Consider the following 18464-nt stretch of genomic DNA (forward strand, 5'->3'; position numbering starts at 1 on the left):
CAAATTTGTCCGTCACTGTTCTGATTTTGCGTGGTGTTTACGTTTGCTTAATGTTTATGGTATCTTATTGTGTTGCCAGAGTGGGAATGTTGTTTTTGATGTGTGGCTTTAAATAAGTGTTTTTTTTTAAATCGGATCCCGTTCATTCAACAACGCTGCAATGAACGAAGAAAATCAATTATGGACCGACGATCAATCGAATGCATCGTCCGATTGCAGCGACACCAGCAGCGATTCTCGGTCCCACGAATGGACTCCACACATAACAAACAACTCGTTGTTTTTCGTGAAATTTGATCTTGTTTGCCACTCGAAAACGGCCGTGTTCGATGACGATTTGTTTTTCCGCAATGAGTATCGCCGATTGTCGATACGGAAGAAGGAAAGCATTCTGTCTCGGTTCGGACAGAAGGACAAGGGCAAGCATAAGCTGTTTCGGGTCAGCATCATCGATACGTCCAAGAAGGAGCACATCAACGGAGTGCAGAAGGACGTCATCATCAGCATCGCACCGAAAAAGAACGTACCCCTGAAGGAGGTGCTTCCCCTGACGGAAACGATCCTCGGCCTAACGACGAGCCTTTTCCCGGACGGTCGCAAGCTGATGGTGGATAAGATCAAGGAGTACTCGGTATTTGCAAAGAGTAAGCTGGTCAAATCGAAAGACTGGATTAAATCAATCGACACCGAGCAGGTCACGGTGGATAATTTCGAGTCTCTCCTCGAGGGCTCAACGAAGATTCCGACGATCATCAAGATATCGTTTTTTGAGATGATCGAGCCAGACATAAGCAACGCGATCGAGATAAAGATTACCAACTTTATGGATCTCATACAGAGCCAAGAAACACTGTTCGATAAGGAAGACATACAATCGATGAGCAACAACGATCTGATCTTTAGCATGATCTACATCTCGAAGGAATACACGCAGAACGATGAGCTGGACGTGAAATTTTGTTACCCTACGCGGGAGAACAACTATCTCTTCAATTCGCGTGGCAGTTTCGTGACGCTCCATTCGATTTTCGCCCAATCGTTCAATCAGCAATCGTTGATGACCAATTTGAAGATCAAAAACGTTCTCTATTACACGACGTACAACGTGCTGGAGGATGGAATTTTGTTGCTCGGCTTTAGCTCGAAGTATTCGTCCGTTTTTGCGGTGAAACAGAAGAGCGAGCAGATTTGCCGTTTTCTGAACGCCCTCTACAAGAGTGGGTCGATCGTGTTTAACCGTCCGATCGAACAGCAGACGGAGCTGATGCAGCTCTGCGAAATGATCCGCCACTCGATCAAGGCAAACCGGAATTGTGACAAATTCGAGAAAACATTTCCACAGGCACATTTTGTGCCGCTTCCGAAGGAAATTCAGCTGCGCATCGATGACGCCCTCGGGGAGCTGGAAGCGATGGACTATCGTAACTGGAACGATGATTTTGTCGATTTGTTCTGCCTGCTGACCGTGATCGGGTGCGCACTGTACTACAAACAGCATCTGGTGTGTACGCACCTGAGCGGCGAATATATGATGGACGTGGAAACGATCCTGAAGAATTTGGGCGTGTTCGAGATCCTCACCACAACGGACGTGAAGAATATGGCCATCTGGAGGAAGTTTTACCCGAAGCAGTACTGCGACGATGGGTTCGATGAAAAAAACGATGCCTACTTGATGTTGGTATCGATCGGGAATCTGCTGATGGTGGTGATTTTGGAAGTGCCGATCGATACCACCCACAATAAGTCTTTTTCACGCTACATCGACGAGATACAGGACATGCTAAGTTATTTTAAATCGACTGGTATTGAAAATCTTATTCGAATCTGGATCGATTCAAATCGTCGGCCACAATGCATCCCAACTAGTGTTTCGAAGCAACCAGATCAAGCAAGTGGTGAAGATCGTTCGCAGGGGCGCAATCACGACGAAGAATCGAACGCATCTAGCTCGATCAAGAACCAGATCATCCGGGAGGAACCGAACGCGGAGCACGATGACGACGATGATTCTGATTGGGGTCAGAGCGTAGACAGCAGCCAGCGAAGTAGCAGCTTCGATATAACGGATCTGTCCGAGAACCGTTGCAAGGAGTTCTCCGAGCTTGTACCTACGCAACTAACAAGCGGGCTGGACAATCTGCTGTTTTACTACGTGCAGCTGGAGGTTGGTGATGGGTACTTTCTTGCACCAACGTTCAACGGGTCGAACGTGAAGAATGACATCGTGATGAACCTGTTCCGTAAAACGTGCACCTTGATACACGCGACGTTTGCGAATACGAAAAAGTTTCGCGCACTGCTGGCAAACGAATCGAACAAGCTGAACACCCAACGGTCACTGGTGGCGATCAAAGAACAGGGGATGCTGCTGTCCGTTCCGAAGGATCAAAGCTCGGGAGAGCGTGTTGAGTTTTGGGTCGTCGGTAGACTGTTCCACAGCCCCGAGAAGGAACTGTACGTCTGCCATCGGGCTGATGCACCGCAGAATATGGTGGAGTTGGCCTTCCGTATCTGTTTGACGTGCGCTGGGTAAAGCATGAGATCGTGTATCTTCCACTTATGAAACAAATCCGAGCCCTAGAAAATAGCTATCGACTATTGACTGATTTTTGCATTTATACACACTTTATAGTATTATACATTTGTAAGGGCATCAAATGACCACTTTTATATTTTCTTCCATTTTATACAATAAATATTTCCGATAAACGGTAATGTTGAGTGTGTGATTGGTCGATTTAGGAAAAGATGACACATTTCGTGTTCCATTCGATTTAACTGTAGGAGAAAAAATATCCGTTTATTTAAAGAGCTAATCAACAGATGTAAAAGGCACTCCTCGTTTTACAGATGTTTGACACCGCTCCCAGTGAATCAGTTGAACCTTCCCTTTTCGCATTGAATACCGTTTTATAAAGTAACATAATATCCAACCTGTCACAGCTTCACACCGTGGCTCTTATTAATATGATTAACGCTGTGGTTATCGCTAAAACTATCGTGATGATATTTATCTATGTGCTCCGCCACATAAACTACATAAATTAGTGGAATTGCAAAGCAAAGCGCCAGGATGAAGACGAGCAGACAAATCCAGGAAATATCACAATCACTTCCATTGCATGAAAAATCATTCGCCGGCAACCGGAGTGGTCGCGGTTGCGGTAGGCTGTCGTCGTATTCGCCGCTGATCAGCAGTGGCTGGCTGGACAAGTGATCGTCCTGGTCGCCATCCTCCAGCTCGTCGAGCGCTATCTCGTCCGATCGAGCCCGAGTGGGATCCCTGTGTTTTCCGGAAGACTTTCGTGGGAACTGCGTTACCGCGCCGCTGCTTGGCTGAATCGATGCGTTGCTAACGGCGGCCAGGATGAGCTTTTCGTCCAGTGTGGCTTTTGTGTCTGCGGGAACAATACCGCCGACCGTTGGGTTGGGGGTTGTGATGTTTTTCGGGCTACTGTTGCCGCTGGTATGTACTCGGGGTAGCGTTTCCAAGAGGATTGAGTGTGGCGTCAGGGGGATACGAATCACATTCCGGGCGTAGATTTCGTTGTCTTTGTCGATTTTGTTGAGCTTCTTTAGTTGTGGTATCTGTTGTGGAGACAATATGATTTCACGTTATCACAACTCCGATCGTCTTTACGATAACGATACCCTGGTCACTTTCTTACCGAACAATTAAATCGCAGAGCAATGGCTTGCAACGTGTCGCCAGGCAGGATCTGTGCCTCTAGGAATCGTTCGATCGGTGCCGTTCTCTGCTGCGCCAGGGGAACATCATACCCGTCGACCGAGTACGGGTCCTCCACGTAAACATGACTACTACTGCTCGGTCCAGCTTTGACCCTGAAAATTCATTAAGACAACGTGAACTACTTCCTGGGACGTTCCAAGGGGAATTTTCACTACGTCTACTCCAACATACCGTTGGCGCTTCATTTTAAGTTGTTGTTTTAGGTGTTGTATTAAGCAGGACACTCATTTTTCGCTCTACAATCCGCTAACGTTCCTTCGCGGACGTGTTACAAGACGATCAAACAAACAAACTTTCCAAAAGGGATTTCTTTTTCCCTTTTGTCACTGAATATCAACAATTCGTCGTCAGCGGACATCTGTCAACTAGTCAGGCTAGCTCAAAAAATATGTGAACTTAAACACGTTACCATCGATTTCCCATAATTTTCCCCTTATTATTGATTAACAAAAACCCCGTTTTAATTGTCTAATATTTCTCTTAAAGGAAAAAGCTCAAATTAAACTATAATAAAACGAGTAATCGTTTGAATTGATGCCTACGTAAGCTTTTTTGTTAACACTTGAATGAAACGGTGTAAACACAGTGATGTTTCCATAGCGATCATTTGACAGCCGTTACAGATGTTGATCAGTTTCGAAAACTTCTGGTACCGAGATGGCCGAACCAAACAAGACGAGTTCTAGACAAAAATTTGTCGATGCCTACATAGCGCTGGTTAACAAGATCAGGTAATTGAAAAGCCACCATACACACTTGTGGACATTGATAATGTTTGTCGATACTTTCCAGCGTGGAGCGCTTCAACGAGTTCAAGCCATTCTTTGCAAACGAAAAGGACCTGGCATCTGCAGTACAAACCTTTCGCGAAGGATTGCAGGAGGCACTGGTGGCGCAAGTAAACAAACTATGGAACGAAACGGATATCGATACGAACGTGGAGATGCTGGAAATGTTGAAAAGTAAGGCGGCTGGCAATACGAAGAAAATGTGGAGACCGACTGGCAAAACGGTTAGCGAGCAAGTGCGTCCGCTGGTTGTAAACAAGCTCAACATGTCCTTAAAGTTTTACCACCATCAACTAGCCTTCCAAAAGGAGCGTACTGAGGTAACTTGTGGTTGTGGGGAGCAGAAGAAATATAATTTTAAAATTTTAATTTTCATTCCTCCCCTTTTTATGCTGTCAGGAATTGATTTATAAGATCGAAACGATGCGTGCCAAGTACAAGGCTATGCAGGAACGGCGGTCTAATTTGCTGCACCAGATTGCAAACGAACAGGACACTTTCGCATCGGTCCGCACCCACCAGAGGCAGCTGGATAACCTGGTGAATGGAGACTTAGAGATATAAAGTCGCTCTGTGCTGTGCAGATAGGCATTGATTAACCAGTAAGTCTATTGTTGATCAGGTAGGGTAAATTTGTAACAATTTTATTATTATTATTATGTAAAAAACACAATTAAACTAAAAAGTACAAATAATGTTACGGTAAACATACAACATTTCGTTTAACGTTGGTTCGCTTTGTTCGTGTGTTTAGATTTGGGACGGGCTGGTTAGGAGCGGGGGGAACGGTTGTGAATTTAATATTTACAGCACAAAATAGTTTAGCGTTATGGTAAATCGGTGCTTCTGGCGGTGTGCCCTGGCTTAAGATTAGCGCGGTCGCTTCTCGGCATCGTCCCATCGATGGGCCTAGTTTCGTTTCGATGAGTTGATCAGATATTTGCAGCAGTGCGTCAGAAGATGCTTCTCGTGCGACGAATTATTGTTGTGCGATACCGATCCCACCTCCCGGGTGTAGATGTCCAAACCATACTGTCCTTCCTCGGGGAAACTGCAACAAATAATGGGACATACATATTAGCACACGTGGAAGCGATTCGCTGGGTACGATTTGAGACAGACCTTATGTTAAACGTGATCATGTCATCGATGATCGACTGCTGTACGTATTTCGAGAGTTTCTTTTCCTCGATGCCGTTCTTGTGCAAGGTGGCCATAAAGTCGGTCAGCGGTCTGGACATGCGGAATTGCAGCTCGATCGCGCGTCCGGCAAATATGAGTGGTTCCTTGAAGTAATAGGTAGGTTTTGTAAAATTATTAAAATCTGTACTGGGAGTTAGACGAAGGGGGATAAAAATTAACATACAGGATGAGTAATTGGTATGAGCCCGAACAGTCTGGTCGCTTTTGTAGGTCCCCACTCGCCACTGGCACAGTCGGGCAAGGGCACCATGACGGTCTGCAACTCTTCGCAGCAGATCTGATGGGAAAAAGTTTTCCGAAATAAGTAAGATTTCCACGGATAGGACTTAGCACAGATACGTACTTTAAATTTGCACACACTCTTAAACTTCATCGGCTCTCCGGTAAGGTACTCCTGCGGGGTGACGGCATTGGCGAAGATATCGAGCAAGAACGCCCCCGAGCAGGGCGCGTGCACCCGGAACGCCACGACGTTGGAAATGACGGACTGCATTACGAACCGTTTGAGGGACACGCCATCGAACGAATCCTCGTCGCTGTCGTAGAACTTGAGGTTGTAGTGGAATATGAGGCAGCCTTGCATGTTCGAGGGCATTGCTATCCGGACAGTGGCCGCACCTTCATTTAAAAATAGGAACGATAGGAATTGTGAAGACGTAATGGGATGGATTCTGGATTATTGAATTATACCCGTGTCATCGGTGTACACAACGGCGCCGTATCCATCGTCGGCAAAGTGTAATCCGTAGCGGAAGAACAGCGATCGCACGAACGGTAGATTTTCAAACTCCGTCAGCGTGATCGGTCGCTTCAGTAGCTGCCATTCCTCTTGCAGGGGGAAAAACTCGTAGATAAACTCACGCGGATCGGTGAGGAAGTAGTGGTCGTCGTACTCGTATCGCAAGCTATCGTTTTTACCCTTGCCCGTCTTCGGGGCCTCCTTGGCGTTCACCAGGTGGCGGGCGCCCCAGTTGCACTGCACAAAGCGCCACGCACCGGCCACGTAGACCGCGTTCCACGAGTTTCGGAATCTGGAATTTTTCGGATGGCTGCAGACCGATCGCAGGAAAAGTCAAATGAAACGAAGAGTGTCATAGGAACTCCGTTTGTCGCTTGCACACACCAACTGTCCCCAAATCCCCGATCTGAACGGTGGCACTTACCTTGAGTCCTGGAATTTCACCCCCGGTTGGTAGCCAGCACTCTTGGAGTAACCCTTGATCACCACACAGTGCAATCCGGCGTAGCTGCAGAGCCGCTTGAACAGCACGTGGTAGCTTTCCGTGCCGTACTTGATACCCCGCAGCAGCCCCATCGGTGTGTCACCGCGCAGATTGTCGTCGAACGTCATCGTGTTGAGGTTCTTCACCGTGATCCACCGGAAGATGGTGCGCGCCTTCTCGATATCGGACGTACAACGGCCCACCAGCTGTCGCACCAGATCGGTGAACGTTTTCTGGTCCTCTTGCGCCACCGTTATCGCAATTTGGTCCACATCCGTAAACTCAACCGGATCGTTGTACACCTGGAATTTGCTCAGAGCAGGGGGTGCCGGCTTCGGGGCCACCAGTGGATACTCCATCGCCACCACCGTCTCGTTGATGTCATCGTCCAGGAATATGCTTTCGCTCTGCATGTACTCGCTTCGCCGTACGCTTATCAACTCCAGCATCTCGCTGGACTGCCGATCGACTAGGGCGGCCGTTTCGGAGCGCTCGTGCTCGAGCAGCTTCCGGGTGAGGCTCTCCTTCTTCTTCGTCTTCCTGATGGTCATGTTCTTCTCCAGGTCCTCCTTCTGCTGCTCGTGCTTAAGGGTGAGCATACTCTGATCCTCGCGCGATCGTCTACTGGTGGTAAGCTCCTTTTCAAACTTGTGCGCTAATCGTTGCAGTTCCCGCTCCCATTCGTCCTGTTGTCCGAGGGGGTCAGAGTAAAAGTCAACGGTTAGTACGAACCATTATCCCGACCGCGACCTTTGCTATACCTGGAATTCATTCTGCATCCGTCGATCTTCTTCCTCTCTTTTGCGGGCAAACTTTCTGTACAGATCATCCTCCTCTTTTCGGTGTTTCATTTCCAGCTTGGCTTGTTCATCGCGTGCCTTGAAAATGTGCAAGCAATGATCAGTTGGTCATAAGTTAGTCGATCATATTTTGTGTAAAAGTGTTTTGTGTATTCAAAATCTGTTTAATGAAAGGTGCTCTACATATGTACGTAGGATTATTTCTAAACAATTTAACCACTTGATTTAATTAAGAGCTGCAGTTGCCTGTCCATTACACACAATTCAAATCCTCGAGAAATTATGAAAATTGAGGGTAAACGTAGGAGCTAGAACGGTAGAGCTTATTCTGCTGAATAAAAATCATAATTAATATTCAAAATCATCATAACGGACCCCCGCACGTGCCTCGATCGGCTTGGGGTAATGTTATTTTATGTTTCGTTTTGCTTCCCGCCATTCCGCGATAATTGGGCAAGATTTGATCAGCATCGCTTCGAGGCGCTTGCATCGTTACTGATCGCAGCCTCGATCGCCTCTTCCCCGGAAGGGAAAAAGCTGTAATAGACAGTTATGTCGCAGAAAAGGGCGCAGAGTGTGCCTTAACGCTCTGGTAAGCAATTTGTCATCGATGTGAAAAGCGAAATTATGAGAAACGGGAGGGAAACAACTTTGCCTCGGTTCGCCAAGAGTGTGATCGATGGAGGGAGTTACTTTCCATCGGAATGCGAAAATCATCCTCCATCCGTTCGCTGTCAAGCTCGCTAGAATCAATCATATCACAAGGCAGATGATCTCCCGGTACCCGGAAAACGTGTTTTTTGTGAGGCTTCTGCTGTGAACACCTTTCACGGTGGAAACACCGTCTCGATCCAACCAACCTACCAGGTAGTAATCGATGGGCTTTTCGCGCGGCTTATCGTAGGCCTTCTGGATCTCTGTCTGCTTAAGTGCGTGCGCTATGTGCAGGGCGCTTGCATCGAACCGGCCGTACTTGTAGTCGGGATCGCTCTGGGGCGGCGTGTTTCCTTCCCGGCTCCCCCCATTGTTGTACCCGTTCGGTGTTCCTAGCCGCGGTTGCCCTGGTGAGGAGAAAGAAAGAGGAAAGGGAAAAGGGGTGGTGTGAAAGCTGGCGTAAGAATTCGAGTAGTAAAAGTGGTCGCGCCATGCTCCAGATGAAACCTAGCCATCTGGACTATCGGAACAGATGCGCACGGTCCGGCCATTCCAATTCCGGCTCAGGGATGAGTTAAAAATTTTAATTCAGGTGAATGTCCGGAAAATGGTCTATACGATCCAATCGAACTATCCTAGCGGATCGTCGTTTTTTTTATGTCTCATGTTCGAGATGTTTGCAAAGTAGAAAGTAGATGTACCAACACGGATAATCCTGCTGATGTGATCGTTCCGCTACGGCGAAAGGAACGTAAAACATAACCGAATGTACAAAACATTGCACTTCAGTTCCGGCTTATTGGATGCGCACAGCTTACAGTGCCACAGGGAAACAGGAAAAGGAAAACATGACGGAAAAACGAAAGGGAGCGGAAGTATTAACCGCGTAAAAATGCACATTAACCTCACGTGAGCACAACAAAACATCACGAAAAAAGAAAAACCACACGAAATGATACACGGGTTAGGTAAAGTGGAAGGAAGCTTTCGTTTTTAGCCAATTTTCCAGCTCAATGGATTATACAACGCCGTTTTTCTGCGTTGATCGATTAGTTTACTAGTTGGAGTGAAATGCGCTTTTGATTGTCCCTACCGTCGACACTGTCGTTCCGATGGCCCCGGATCTGCTCGTTGACGTAGTTTGTGCTTTTCGGTACGTTCAGCGCCTGCCGGATGCCGACGGAGGTCTGATCGAAGTGGCCGGGGCCACTCTTCGGTACGTGCGAGCAGCAGTAGACCTGTGGAAGAAAATAAAACAATACAGTAATTAAATACAACCGTAGAGAAATTGCACTTTTCAGAACACTCCATGATGGGCCATTTGCTATCCCTTCATAGGTTCATTTTATGACCACAATTCAAAACTGGTTGTTCAAGCGATACCCCAATGAAATTGCATCGTAGGGCATAATAAATTAATTTTCATGCTCATTTTGTCCCTTCATTGATTTTTTACCAGGCCCTTTAAAGAGAACAGCATCAAAACCGGCTAACTTAACCAAGCGTGCGTAACATCTTTCTAATCTTACTACGACGACGACGTTTATGACCCACCCGAAGGTTCGTTAGTTAACGGCACAAGTTTCCATAAGCGGTGAATGTTTACCACCGGTCGCAGGGTGGCGGGTCTAGTGCAGCATGCAGCGAAGTCGTTGCACTCGGGCGTTTTGAGTTTACCATGCACAAGCTTTGGTGTGAAGGAAGTTTTCCATTACACGATCAATTAGAAGGGCCTAATTAGTTCACAGAATATGATGGCATGGTATCGTTTATGTAATATCCCGCTGCGAAGGGCCTGCTGCGATGATGATGCAAGGAACCGGTGATGTAATGGGAGTGAACTATTGACTCCAAATAAAAAAGGATCCCGTTGATGAAGCAACAGAGCCTATTTTATTCCTTTACTTTTCATAGGAAATATGGATTCAATCCACTTTTTAAACACTTGGAACTCTGGGAACAATTTTACAATTAGACGTTTCCTCGCGTGGGGTTCAAAATAATTCATTCTCGCAATTACTTTTCTTTACGTGAAATCCCAAAATTAAACGTACAGTTCTTTGCTTAACATTTATTTATTCTTTAGCTGAGATAAAAGTAATAAGTCAATTGTGTCTTGCGTAACGGGATTTTCGTTTCCGAAATGAAAATATCTATACTTTCCAGCCACCGCTAGGTTTGTCCATATGTTCTTTATGTTAGTGTTTTATATATTTATTGTTGAAGAATCGTTTCGCTGTTCTCCCGGCCGTGACCCATTAGTTCTTCGTGGGCTCTCGGTAGCGTGCCATGTAGCTCATCGGAATGAGTGTGGACTGTCCGTTCATCGTAACGACCGCCTCGTTGTTGCCGGATTGGCTGATGAACTCGCCCACTGTTTCCCGGTCCTCGCCGACGATGACCTTAAACTTTTCGCCCGGTTCGGGCTGCACCGGAAGCAGGCTGGAGAGTGGCACCGTGACGCAGTGGTCCTCCTCGGGCAGGAACACCACACAGTCGCCGTTGTTCACCGTGCGAATGATGCCCGTTTGGCCGGTCAGGTCGGAATCGCCGTGGCTCTTGATCGTCACCTCGATGTCGGTCGTAAACCAGTCGCCCAGCTGCGGATCAAGCCCGGCACCGGGCGTCTGCGGGTTGTACGGTGAGGCTGGCGCACCCGGTGTAGCCGGCGAGTAAGCGCTCGGCGACGGAGTGCCGATGTAGCCGCCGACCTGGTACGGCGAGGGGCTCGGATTCGGGCTCGCCTGGTACGGGCTGTAATTGTCCGCGTTGAACATGTTGCCGGGCGTGTGCGGGGCGTACGGTGTGTTGATCTGGTAGCCGGGTGTGCTGGGATTGTAGCCCGGCGACGGGGACGGTTCCTCCATGAAGTCGAAGTCGTTCGAGCGGGCCGGTGTGTTCGAAACCGTCGGATCCCACGCTCCGTGGCGTGGTGTCATCGAGCCGTCGTGCGACGGTGTCATCGAACCGTACGGAGTGCGACTGCCCGGATCGTACTGAGGCGTTTGCGAGCCGTGTAGCGGAGTCTTCGAGCCGGAATAGACCGGTGTCTGGGCACCGTAGCTGCTCGCAGGCGTGCGGCTCGGTGTGCGCATGTACGAGGAAATGCTTCCGGCAGGAGTTGCTCCACCGTCGACAATCGCAATGTGGTTACGATCGACCGAGATGGTCTGACAGGACGAATGTAGCTCCACACGGGCCGTCGTCTCTGTGGCATCCTTGACAATACCCACCGCCCCTTTGTACGGTCCTCCGGTGATGCGGATCGTTCGTCCGAGGATTTCACGGTCTCGCGAAACACGAGCACCTCCACGGCCTCCACCGCGACCACCACGCTGAGGTCCACCACCGCCCCCAGCACCACCACCACGACCTCCGGATGGATGCATTGGCGAATGGATGCGCGGTGACATAATGCCTCCGAAGGGCGACATCATCGGGTTACTGTTTTGCATCGGATTCTTGTTTCCACCTGCCAGCTGCAAATGGCGTGTTTTTACTACGAAGATACCTCCGTTTTCGGTGTACATTCGCGAATGTAAGAACGCGAGGTTCCGGTAGAGATGTTTGATTTCTCCATCGCGTCCGGTATGCGGGCCTTCCATCACCTTCACGATGTCTTTGCGACGAATCTGATTCTGGTCCCAGTCCAGTGCGATTGTGTTGCGGTTTTCACGGCGTTTCTGCAACGCCGTCGGCTTGCACTCGATCACCTTACCGTGCATTCCCAGTACGTGGAAGTTTTCGCGCTCCAGGCGCACGATCACGCCGACCGTTTGCGCGTCCAGCTGGACCAGATCGCCCCACTGGTAGATACCGAGCGAATCAACACCGGTCGCCATGTCCGTGCAGAGTTGTAGATCCCGTGGCAACACTTCCAGCTCGTGCATGGTCAAATCGGACACGAGAACAACGCGAGATGGTTCCACGCGCACGATCAAACCCGTCTCGCCCTCGTACCGACCGGCGAGCACCTTTACGTGGTCACCCGTCTTGAAGTACTTGCGCAGTTCGCACGCCTTGAAGATGAGCGGATCGCGCAGTTCCTCGTGCTTCGGCATCACCGTGATGAGCGAACCGTCGATCGCGATGATCTTCGCCTGCAGGTTCATCAGATCGCCCACGCAAACCTCCACGTTGTCACCCATCGAGAACGAGTGCGCCGTGACGGGGTCCTCCTTGGACGAAACGGCCAGCTCGATGTTGATCTCTTCCGGTTGCTCCTCGAACCGCTCCAGTTCGGCGAGCGTCGGCTTGACACCCTCCGCCAGCACGGCCGACATTGTGAATGCTTTGTAGAGGAAACCCTTGCGCGAGTACCGGTTGCCTTCGAAGATTAAGAAATCACCATCGGAGGTGACTTCTCCGCCGATCGCACGGATCGCTTCCGGATCGAATGACTTAGCGACCGGGCGACGTTTCTTGCGCTTTGCCTCGCTGCTCTCGGACTGCGTCGTACGGAGGGCACCACGGAGCCGGGTGTAATCGATACGCGGAAGCAGCTTCAGATGGACCTGATTTTGGGCCAGATCCACATAATCCACCTGCGCGATGTCGTCTTTGTAGATGCCACGCTTCAGCCGTACCCATTGTTTCGGCTTCAACCCAGTTTGCTCCTTGACCACCTTCAGGATGTCCGTCATCTCCTTGATTGGGACCATCTCCTGCTTCCAGATGCCGACGCGCAGATTGCCCACATTGTTGATGGCCGCCTTGACGTGCGCTTGCTTGTACGCCTCGATGTAGATGTACCCCTTGACGCTTTCCGGTGCCACCACGGACTTGATCTGCATCGGTTGATCCGTGTTCTGATAGGTGAGGAATTTGCGCATCAACAGCAGCGCCGTCGCTTTTTCCTCGCCAATGCGACACTTCACCATCCACAGATTAGGATCTTTGATGCCGGGCAGCAGCGTCTGCTGCGTGATCTCATCGGACATCTCTTCACCCCCGTCGCCAAACTGCCGCCGCGCCACCGACGCGTCCGCATACTTGCGCTTCAGATACTCCGCTAGCTCGTCCTCCTTGTGTGAATCCCACAGATTCGTGCCACGTCGACGATTCTCGATCTCGCGCGCCGTCTGTCCAACCTCCTCGATCTCGTTGCCCACGATGCCCATTTCCTGCGCACCGTCCTCCCACTCTTCGTCTTCGTCAACCTCATCGTCCACCTCGGCCTCGTCGATAATGAATCCACCGAAGCGTTCCTGCTTCTTTTTCTTCTTGCGACCCCCCCGCCGATTGTCGTCGTCGTCTTCCTCCTCCTCGTCGTACTCCTCCGAGTCCAGATCCTCTCCCTCCGGTTCCTGCTCGTCCTCAACCTCTTCCTCCTCGTCGTCGTCATCATCGTCGTCCAAGCGGCGGCGATCTTTGCGTTGCTTTTTCCTTGGCCGCTCATTTTCCGATTGCGACGACTGTGATGGCGACCGGGAACGCTGTGGTGAACGTGAAACCGAGCGAGACACGGAACGATTTGAGCCTCCGCTTTTGCGAGACCTATTCGACGCCACACTGTCCGCGTCCGAGCCGCTGCCGCTGTCGGACATGATGGAGACGGTGAATTTCCACGCTTAAAACACCACAAAGTGTGTGCTGTGCCACGGGCACAAGGAATTTATCGTTTTTCACTACTTTTTTCACCGAAATAAGCACAAATATTCATAGCACAAATTTTCACGTAGCTACGTTTGGCTAGTTTGTGGTAAAATGACATTTCATCACAACCCAAGATGTGTACATCACAGATACGTCGTAGCTGTCAGTTCAGTTTGCCAAGGTTCTTAGAGTACGAAACAGTGGTGTACGTCATTGTAACTGTAGCGTAGTTCGGAAAAATTAAAAACTTGATAATTAACAGAAAAAGTCATGCTCAAACGAAGATTGTCTTGATTCCATGTTCATGATTGCAATAACATGAATATATCAATTTTATTGTACAAACATGAAGTCTTCTTATTGAAACATGTTGGATCCTTTTCGTGTAAACTAGAACTTTTATCATTATTTCTCAATTTAAGCATTTAGTTATCACATTGTAAACTAAAACGCAACATTGTTTTCTTAAATTCCAGCACCATTGTACGTTAGTTCTTCAAGCTTCGTACCAGTAATGAGTAGCAGAATCGTTAAAGTATCGGTCGTCGTAACATCGGTGTTACCAATGACAAAATGTTACGTTAACCGCTAGAGAACTACGTTTGTCTTTTCTGTGCGTTATAATGTAATCTCAGAATTTGAATTTAACTTACAAAGCAATGTATAAAATATAGTTTAACATTGAAACCCTTCTCCAAAGCATTAAAGATGCTGTAAAATAAAAATACAGTGTTTCACTTTTTAACAAAAGCAACAATGTTATCTGAATTTGGAACAGGGATAATATTTTGTTCTGTTAAATCTTCTTCAGCAAAAGGGCTTGAATGTGAAACGATTATACGCTATTGGAACACTGGACGATAAATCACAAAAAAATCGTCCAAACTACAATAGAAAAACATCTTGTTTTATGTTTTTGGTTTAGTAAAAATCTTCCGATATTCAGACGGTATAATTCTTTTAAGCAATTAGAACCTGTTAATACATAGGAGAATACATTTGTTCTTTGAATTGATGATAGTACTTAAGTAGTATATGAATGTATGAATTGCTTGATCATCAAGTTTTTTTTACCACATCTTGCAGTTGTCTACCCCAGAGTTAAATATGCATATGTAATGCTTGAAAATGTATTGTTTTATTTTTCAGAACATTTCGATACAACTGTAAAATGTTTCCCTGCAGCCCAAATAAAATGGTGAACTGGCGTCTACCGAATTCATTATCCTTGTAGATTATCGAAGGATCTAGGTAGTAAATCAAAAACACATTTAGAATGGCAATGTTATATTTTTTAAACGATTATTCTGCTTCGATAAACAGATCGAATATAAAAAAATAGATAATTCATACATGTGTAACAAATACGAATTTTGTGAAACCCGTGTACCGAAAACTGAAGATCGCCAGTCAAGGAAGTGCCAACCATATCAGAGGAAATGGAAACCATAGCTGATCGAGGGCGGAAGGTAAACTAGTTCGCTTGTCGATGCAGCATGGTTGGACGAATTAAATCACTTCATCAAGACGATCGCCACAATCCGGTAGCCATTTAATTCACTTCCCACTGCACACCGCCTCCCCAGGCCTTCCTCCCCAGGCCCGCAGCGTTGGCCCGGCACATTCACAATTTTCCCCGTGGCTCATTTTCCGCGCGAAAGTAAAATCCAGCCGATTAACTTACCTCTTTATCATCCTGATTGTGCTGGTTGTTGTAGTAGGTCTTGAGTGTCAGCTTGGTTCCGCACCGTTTGCACTTGAAGCAGCCGGAGTGGAAGAAAGTAAAATCTTTCAGCGGCCCCACCCGGTCCACCTGATAGACGATTTCGCTGCACCGGAGGCACGTTGATTCGTAGAAATTCGGCCGGTACATGCTGATGCCTGTGCGGATGCCGGACTGGTCGGATTGGTTTAGTAGCAGGGCGAGCCCCCCCTTTTCGCGAGCCTTTTTTTCTTGCCAAATCCGTCAGTTGGATGGGTTGCAGTTTTCTCCTTTGCCTTCGCCCGCCTTTTCGGAAGGGGGCCGTTTTTATGCTGATGCACCGGCTCCAAGAGTTTTCTTCCCACTTTCTTTAGCTTCAGCGGAGACTGTCCAATTTTTCCGTTGCTCGCTCACTCACTCACTCATTTACCTTCTTCGGGAACAATCCATATGATTTCCTTGTTCGACCAAAAACCTTTTTCGGAGGTTTTCACTCTTATGTTTCCTGCCCGCGATCACCGGCGCTGTTCCTTCTGCTCTCCTTCTGGGCGCCACCACCAAACAGGGAAGGGGAAATGAAATTAAGCAAAGAAATTAAATTTTGCACCACACCACATATCCATTTCGGTTCCGACCACTTTCGCGAATGGGATTTTAATCACAAACGGCGGTCAGTCACCACATTTCGAGTTCCGATGTCGATCGCGTTGATGCACCGTCCGTAGAGTTCATTTAATTTGTTTTTCACTTCCACTTCTGTGCCGTCATGATATTGTTTTCGCTTCAAACCCGTTCCGTTGGGTTCTCTGTGTTTGACGTTTCGAGAAAATCACTGCACCACCGCCGGACCGGGGCGGCCACATCTTTACACCGCACGGTCCACGCACAGAAGTAGAAGGAAAAACAAAGATCACAAACACTAATCAAACACCTCGCGGATCATGTTATTTTACACTACACTGCACACAGCCGGGGCCTCGATTCTTCGTCCCATTGCCGGGAAAAAGTTTCGTCGAGCGCGCCAAACAACAAGGGCAACACCGCCCGCGGGCCCTCACTTTTCACGCTCTGGAAAGCTCACATCGCAAGCGGGTTGCCAATTCCGATCGGACCGAATCGAATCAATCTGTCCCAAACCGCGCCGGCCCCGTTATGTGAGATGATTATGTTGTTGACGTTGTCGGGACGGTGGGGTCGGGTTGGGGCTCCATTCCCTTTGCGTGCCTCACTCTCCGAAAGTGATCGTTAGCGTTCGAAAATCGGATGTGTAATCGTCAACCACCTGGGCGCAGGGAGCAGTAAGGGTACACTCGGGAAGAGACTGGAAAATGACTACCTTGTGGGTTCGAGCGCACGGAATTATAGTTATAAGAAAGATTGGATTATTATCGTAAAAAACAAACTAAGTCACATTCCTGCTGTGCCGCGGGACATTCACTCACAAACACACACACCGCTTTCTAGAGACGATTGTCGCGGAAGTTGAGCTTGATGATAGTGAACGAATCCGATCGGAATGCAACCAGAACAGCTGTGTAATGATTGTTCGTCTTCGAACGCCAGGGGTGATGCGGCGGTGCGGTTTTTTGTCAACACTACGTAATGCGCTTACAGTTTAAAGGGTCTACTACTTTTCGTTTTAACGACTACCAAAACTCTTCCAACAAGTTCGTCTTTTTAAACCGGTCCGTTGGTCATGATTTTGTGCACAAAATTGTGAAAGTTTGAATGGGCATCGCAATTCTAACCTACACTGAATAATTTAAATGTGCATTGCATTTTTAATTCAAAACAAACTTTTAAAAACCTGCGAATATTTTCTAAATTTATGGTTATACGTTCGAATAGTATCTTGAAGTTGCTGTTTTGAATCTTCTCTTGAGACATGACACGATGCTAAACGTTGAGTCTATTTGCGTAGCTTATTTTCTGTTGTTAATCTTAACCGACTGTTGACATGGCATGTGATTCTCTTATTTGAATACTTTTATTTTCCTTTCGCACACGCAACCGGATGTTTGTGCAAATTTTACGTCTTTTTGGCCGCTTTTATTTGGTGAGTTTTGAGTAAGCAGTTAATGTTTTTAAACGTATCTCAATATAAATCCTATCCTCCTCCTACTGAATTTTACACTGTTTTAGACCTTCGCCTGAATTATTTTAAATAGATTTTCAACTTGAGACAAAAACCGAACAAAGTGATTATAAGAATTTTTTTATCGTTTCTTCCGAGAAACTTTTATCCAGATTGAATGCTTCGTGCATATGATCAATTTTTAACGGATGAACCCGCTTCTGACGAGTTTCGCCGTTTTTTATACGACCACCGAGTTTGTGCACATCACTTGCGGCACAAGTAACACCATTAACCCTTATAGGCGAGAACCTAAATCTTCATTAAAACCAGCAGAAGAATGATTTACCACTGGCCACTCCAAACCATGCCTGCATTTCTTGCGCAATGATGAGTCAACTGACAAATACCGCTATTTGAATCAAAGAGAAGATATTCAACCACCAATTTAACCAACATTCTGCTTTGCCATATAATCATTCACGTTTTGTTTGGTATGTTATTTTTTTTTTTTGGTACTGTACACTCATCCAGCGTCTATGAATTAAATTAATGGCACAAGGAAACACGTTTATTTCGACGAGCGAACCCCAGTTCATATGCAACCGGATAAGATATAAAGCTAGCATAAAGCTCCGAATAACAGCACTTTCTTCAGCTTCATTGCCCGG

The 18464-nt window shown here is 47.5% G+C and overlaps 5 protein-coding genes across 5 annotated transcripts; 2 read left to right on the forward strand and 3 right to left on the reverse strand.

The window, feature by feature from the left end:
• Positions 1-94: 94 nt before the first annotated feature.
• On the forward strand, positions 95-2722 carry LOC131265661 (protein inturned). The gene has a single exon (XM_058267950.1). The coding sequence runs from the start codon at positions 161-163 to the stop codon at positions 2534-2536; it is 2376 nt and encodes a 791-aa protein (XP_058123933.1). The 5' UTR covers positions 95-160; the 3' UTR covers positions 2537-2722.
• A 44-nt stretch (positions 2723-2766) lies between these two features.
• LOC131265667 (uncharacterized) lies at positions 2767-4067 on the reverse strand. The gene is made up of 3 exons (XM_058267957.1): positions 3926-4067; positions 3672-3846; positions 2767-3591 (listed from the first exon to the last, which is right to left on the reverse strand). Exons 1-3 carry the CDS (start codon positions 3937-3939, stop codon positions 2941-2943), a joined length of 840 nt encoding a protein of 279 aa, XP_058123940.1. The 5' UTR covers positions 3940-4067; the 3' UTR covers positions 2767-2940.
• Positions 4068-4390: 323 nt separating this feature from the next.
• LOC131265668 (uncharacterized) lies at positions 4391-5250 on the forward strand. Its single transcript, XM_058267958.1, has 3 exons — positions 4391-4485; positions 4547-4862; positions 4942-5250. Exons 1-3 carry the CDS (start codon positions 4412-4414, stop codon positions 5104-5106), a joined length of 555 nt encoding a protein of 184 aa, XP_058123941.1. The 5' UTR covers positions 4391-4411; the 3' UTR covers positions 5107-5250.
• A 72-nt stretch (positions 5251-5322) lies between these two features.
• On the reverse strand, positions 5323-15890 carry LOC131265663 (hillarin). The gene is made up of 10 exons (XM_058267951.1): positions 15702-15890; positions 9516-9660; positions 8633-8829; positions 7730-7846; positions 6909-7654; positions 6436-6776; positions 6089-6363; positions 5909-6022; positions 5665-5828; positions 5323-5593 (listed from the first exon to the last, which is right to left on the reverse strand). The coding sequence occupies exons 1-10, from the start codon at positions 15888-15890 to the stop codon at positions 5452-5454; spliced, it is 2430 nt and encodes an 809-aa protein (XP_058123934.1). The 3' UTR covers positions 5323-5451.
• LOC131265660 (transcription elongation factor SPT5) lies at positions 10350-14093 on the reverse strand. Its single transcript, XM_058267949.1, has one exon. It carries the CDS (start codon positions 13966-13968, stop codon positions 10681-10683), a length of 3288 nt encoding a protein of 1095 aa, XP_058123932.1. The 5' UTR covers positions 13969-14093; the 3' UTR covers positions 10350-10680.
• Positions 15891-18464: the final 2574 nt, after the last annotated feature.

This window comes from Anopheles coustani, chromosome 2 (assembly GCF_943734705.1).
Source record: "Anopheles coustani chromosome 2, idAnoCousDA_361_x.2, whole genome shotgun sequence".
In the NCBI taxonomy this organism is placed as follows: domain Eukaryota; kingdom Metazoa; phylum Arthropoda; class Insecta; order Diptera; family Culicidae; genus Anopheles; species Anopheles coustani.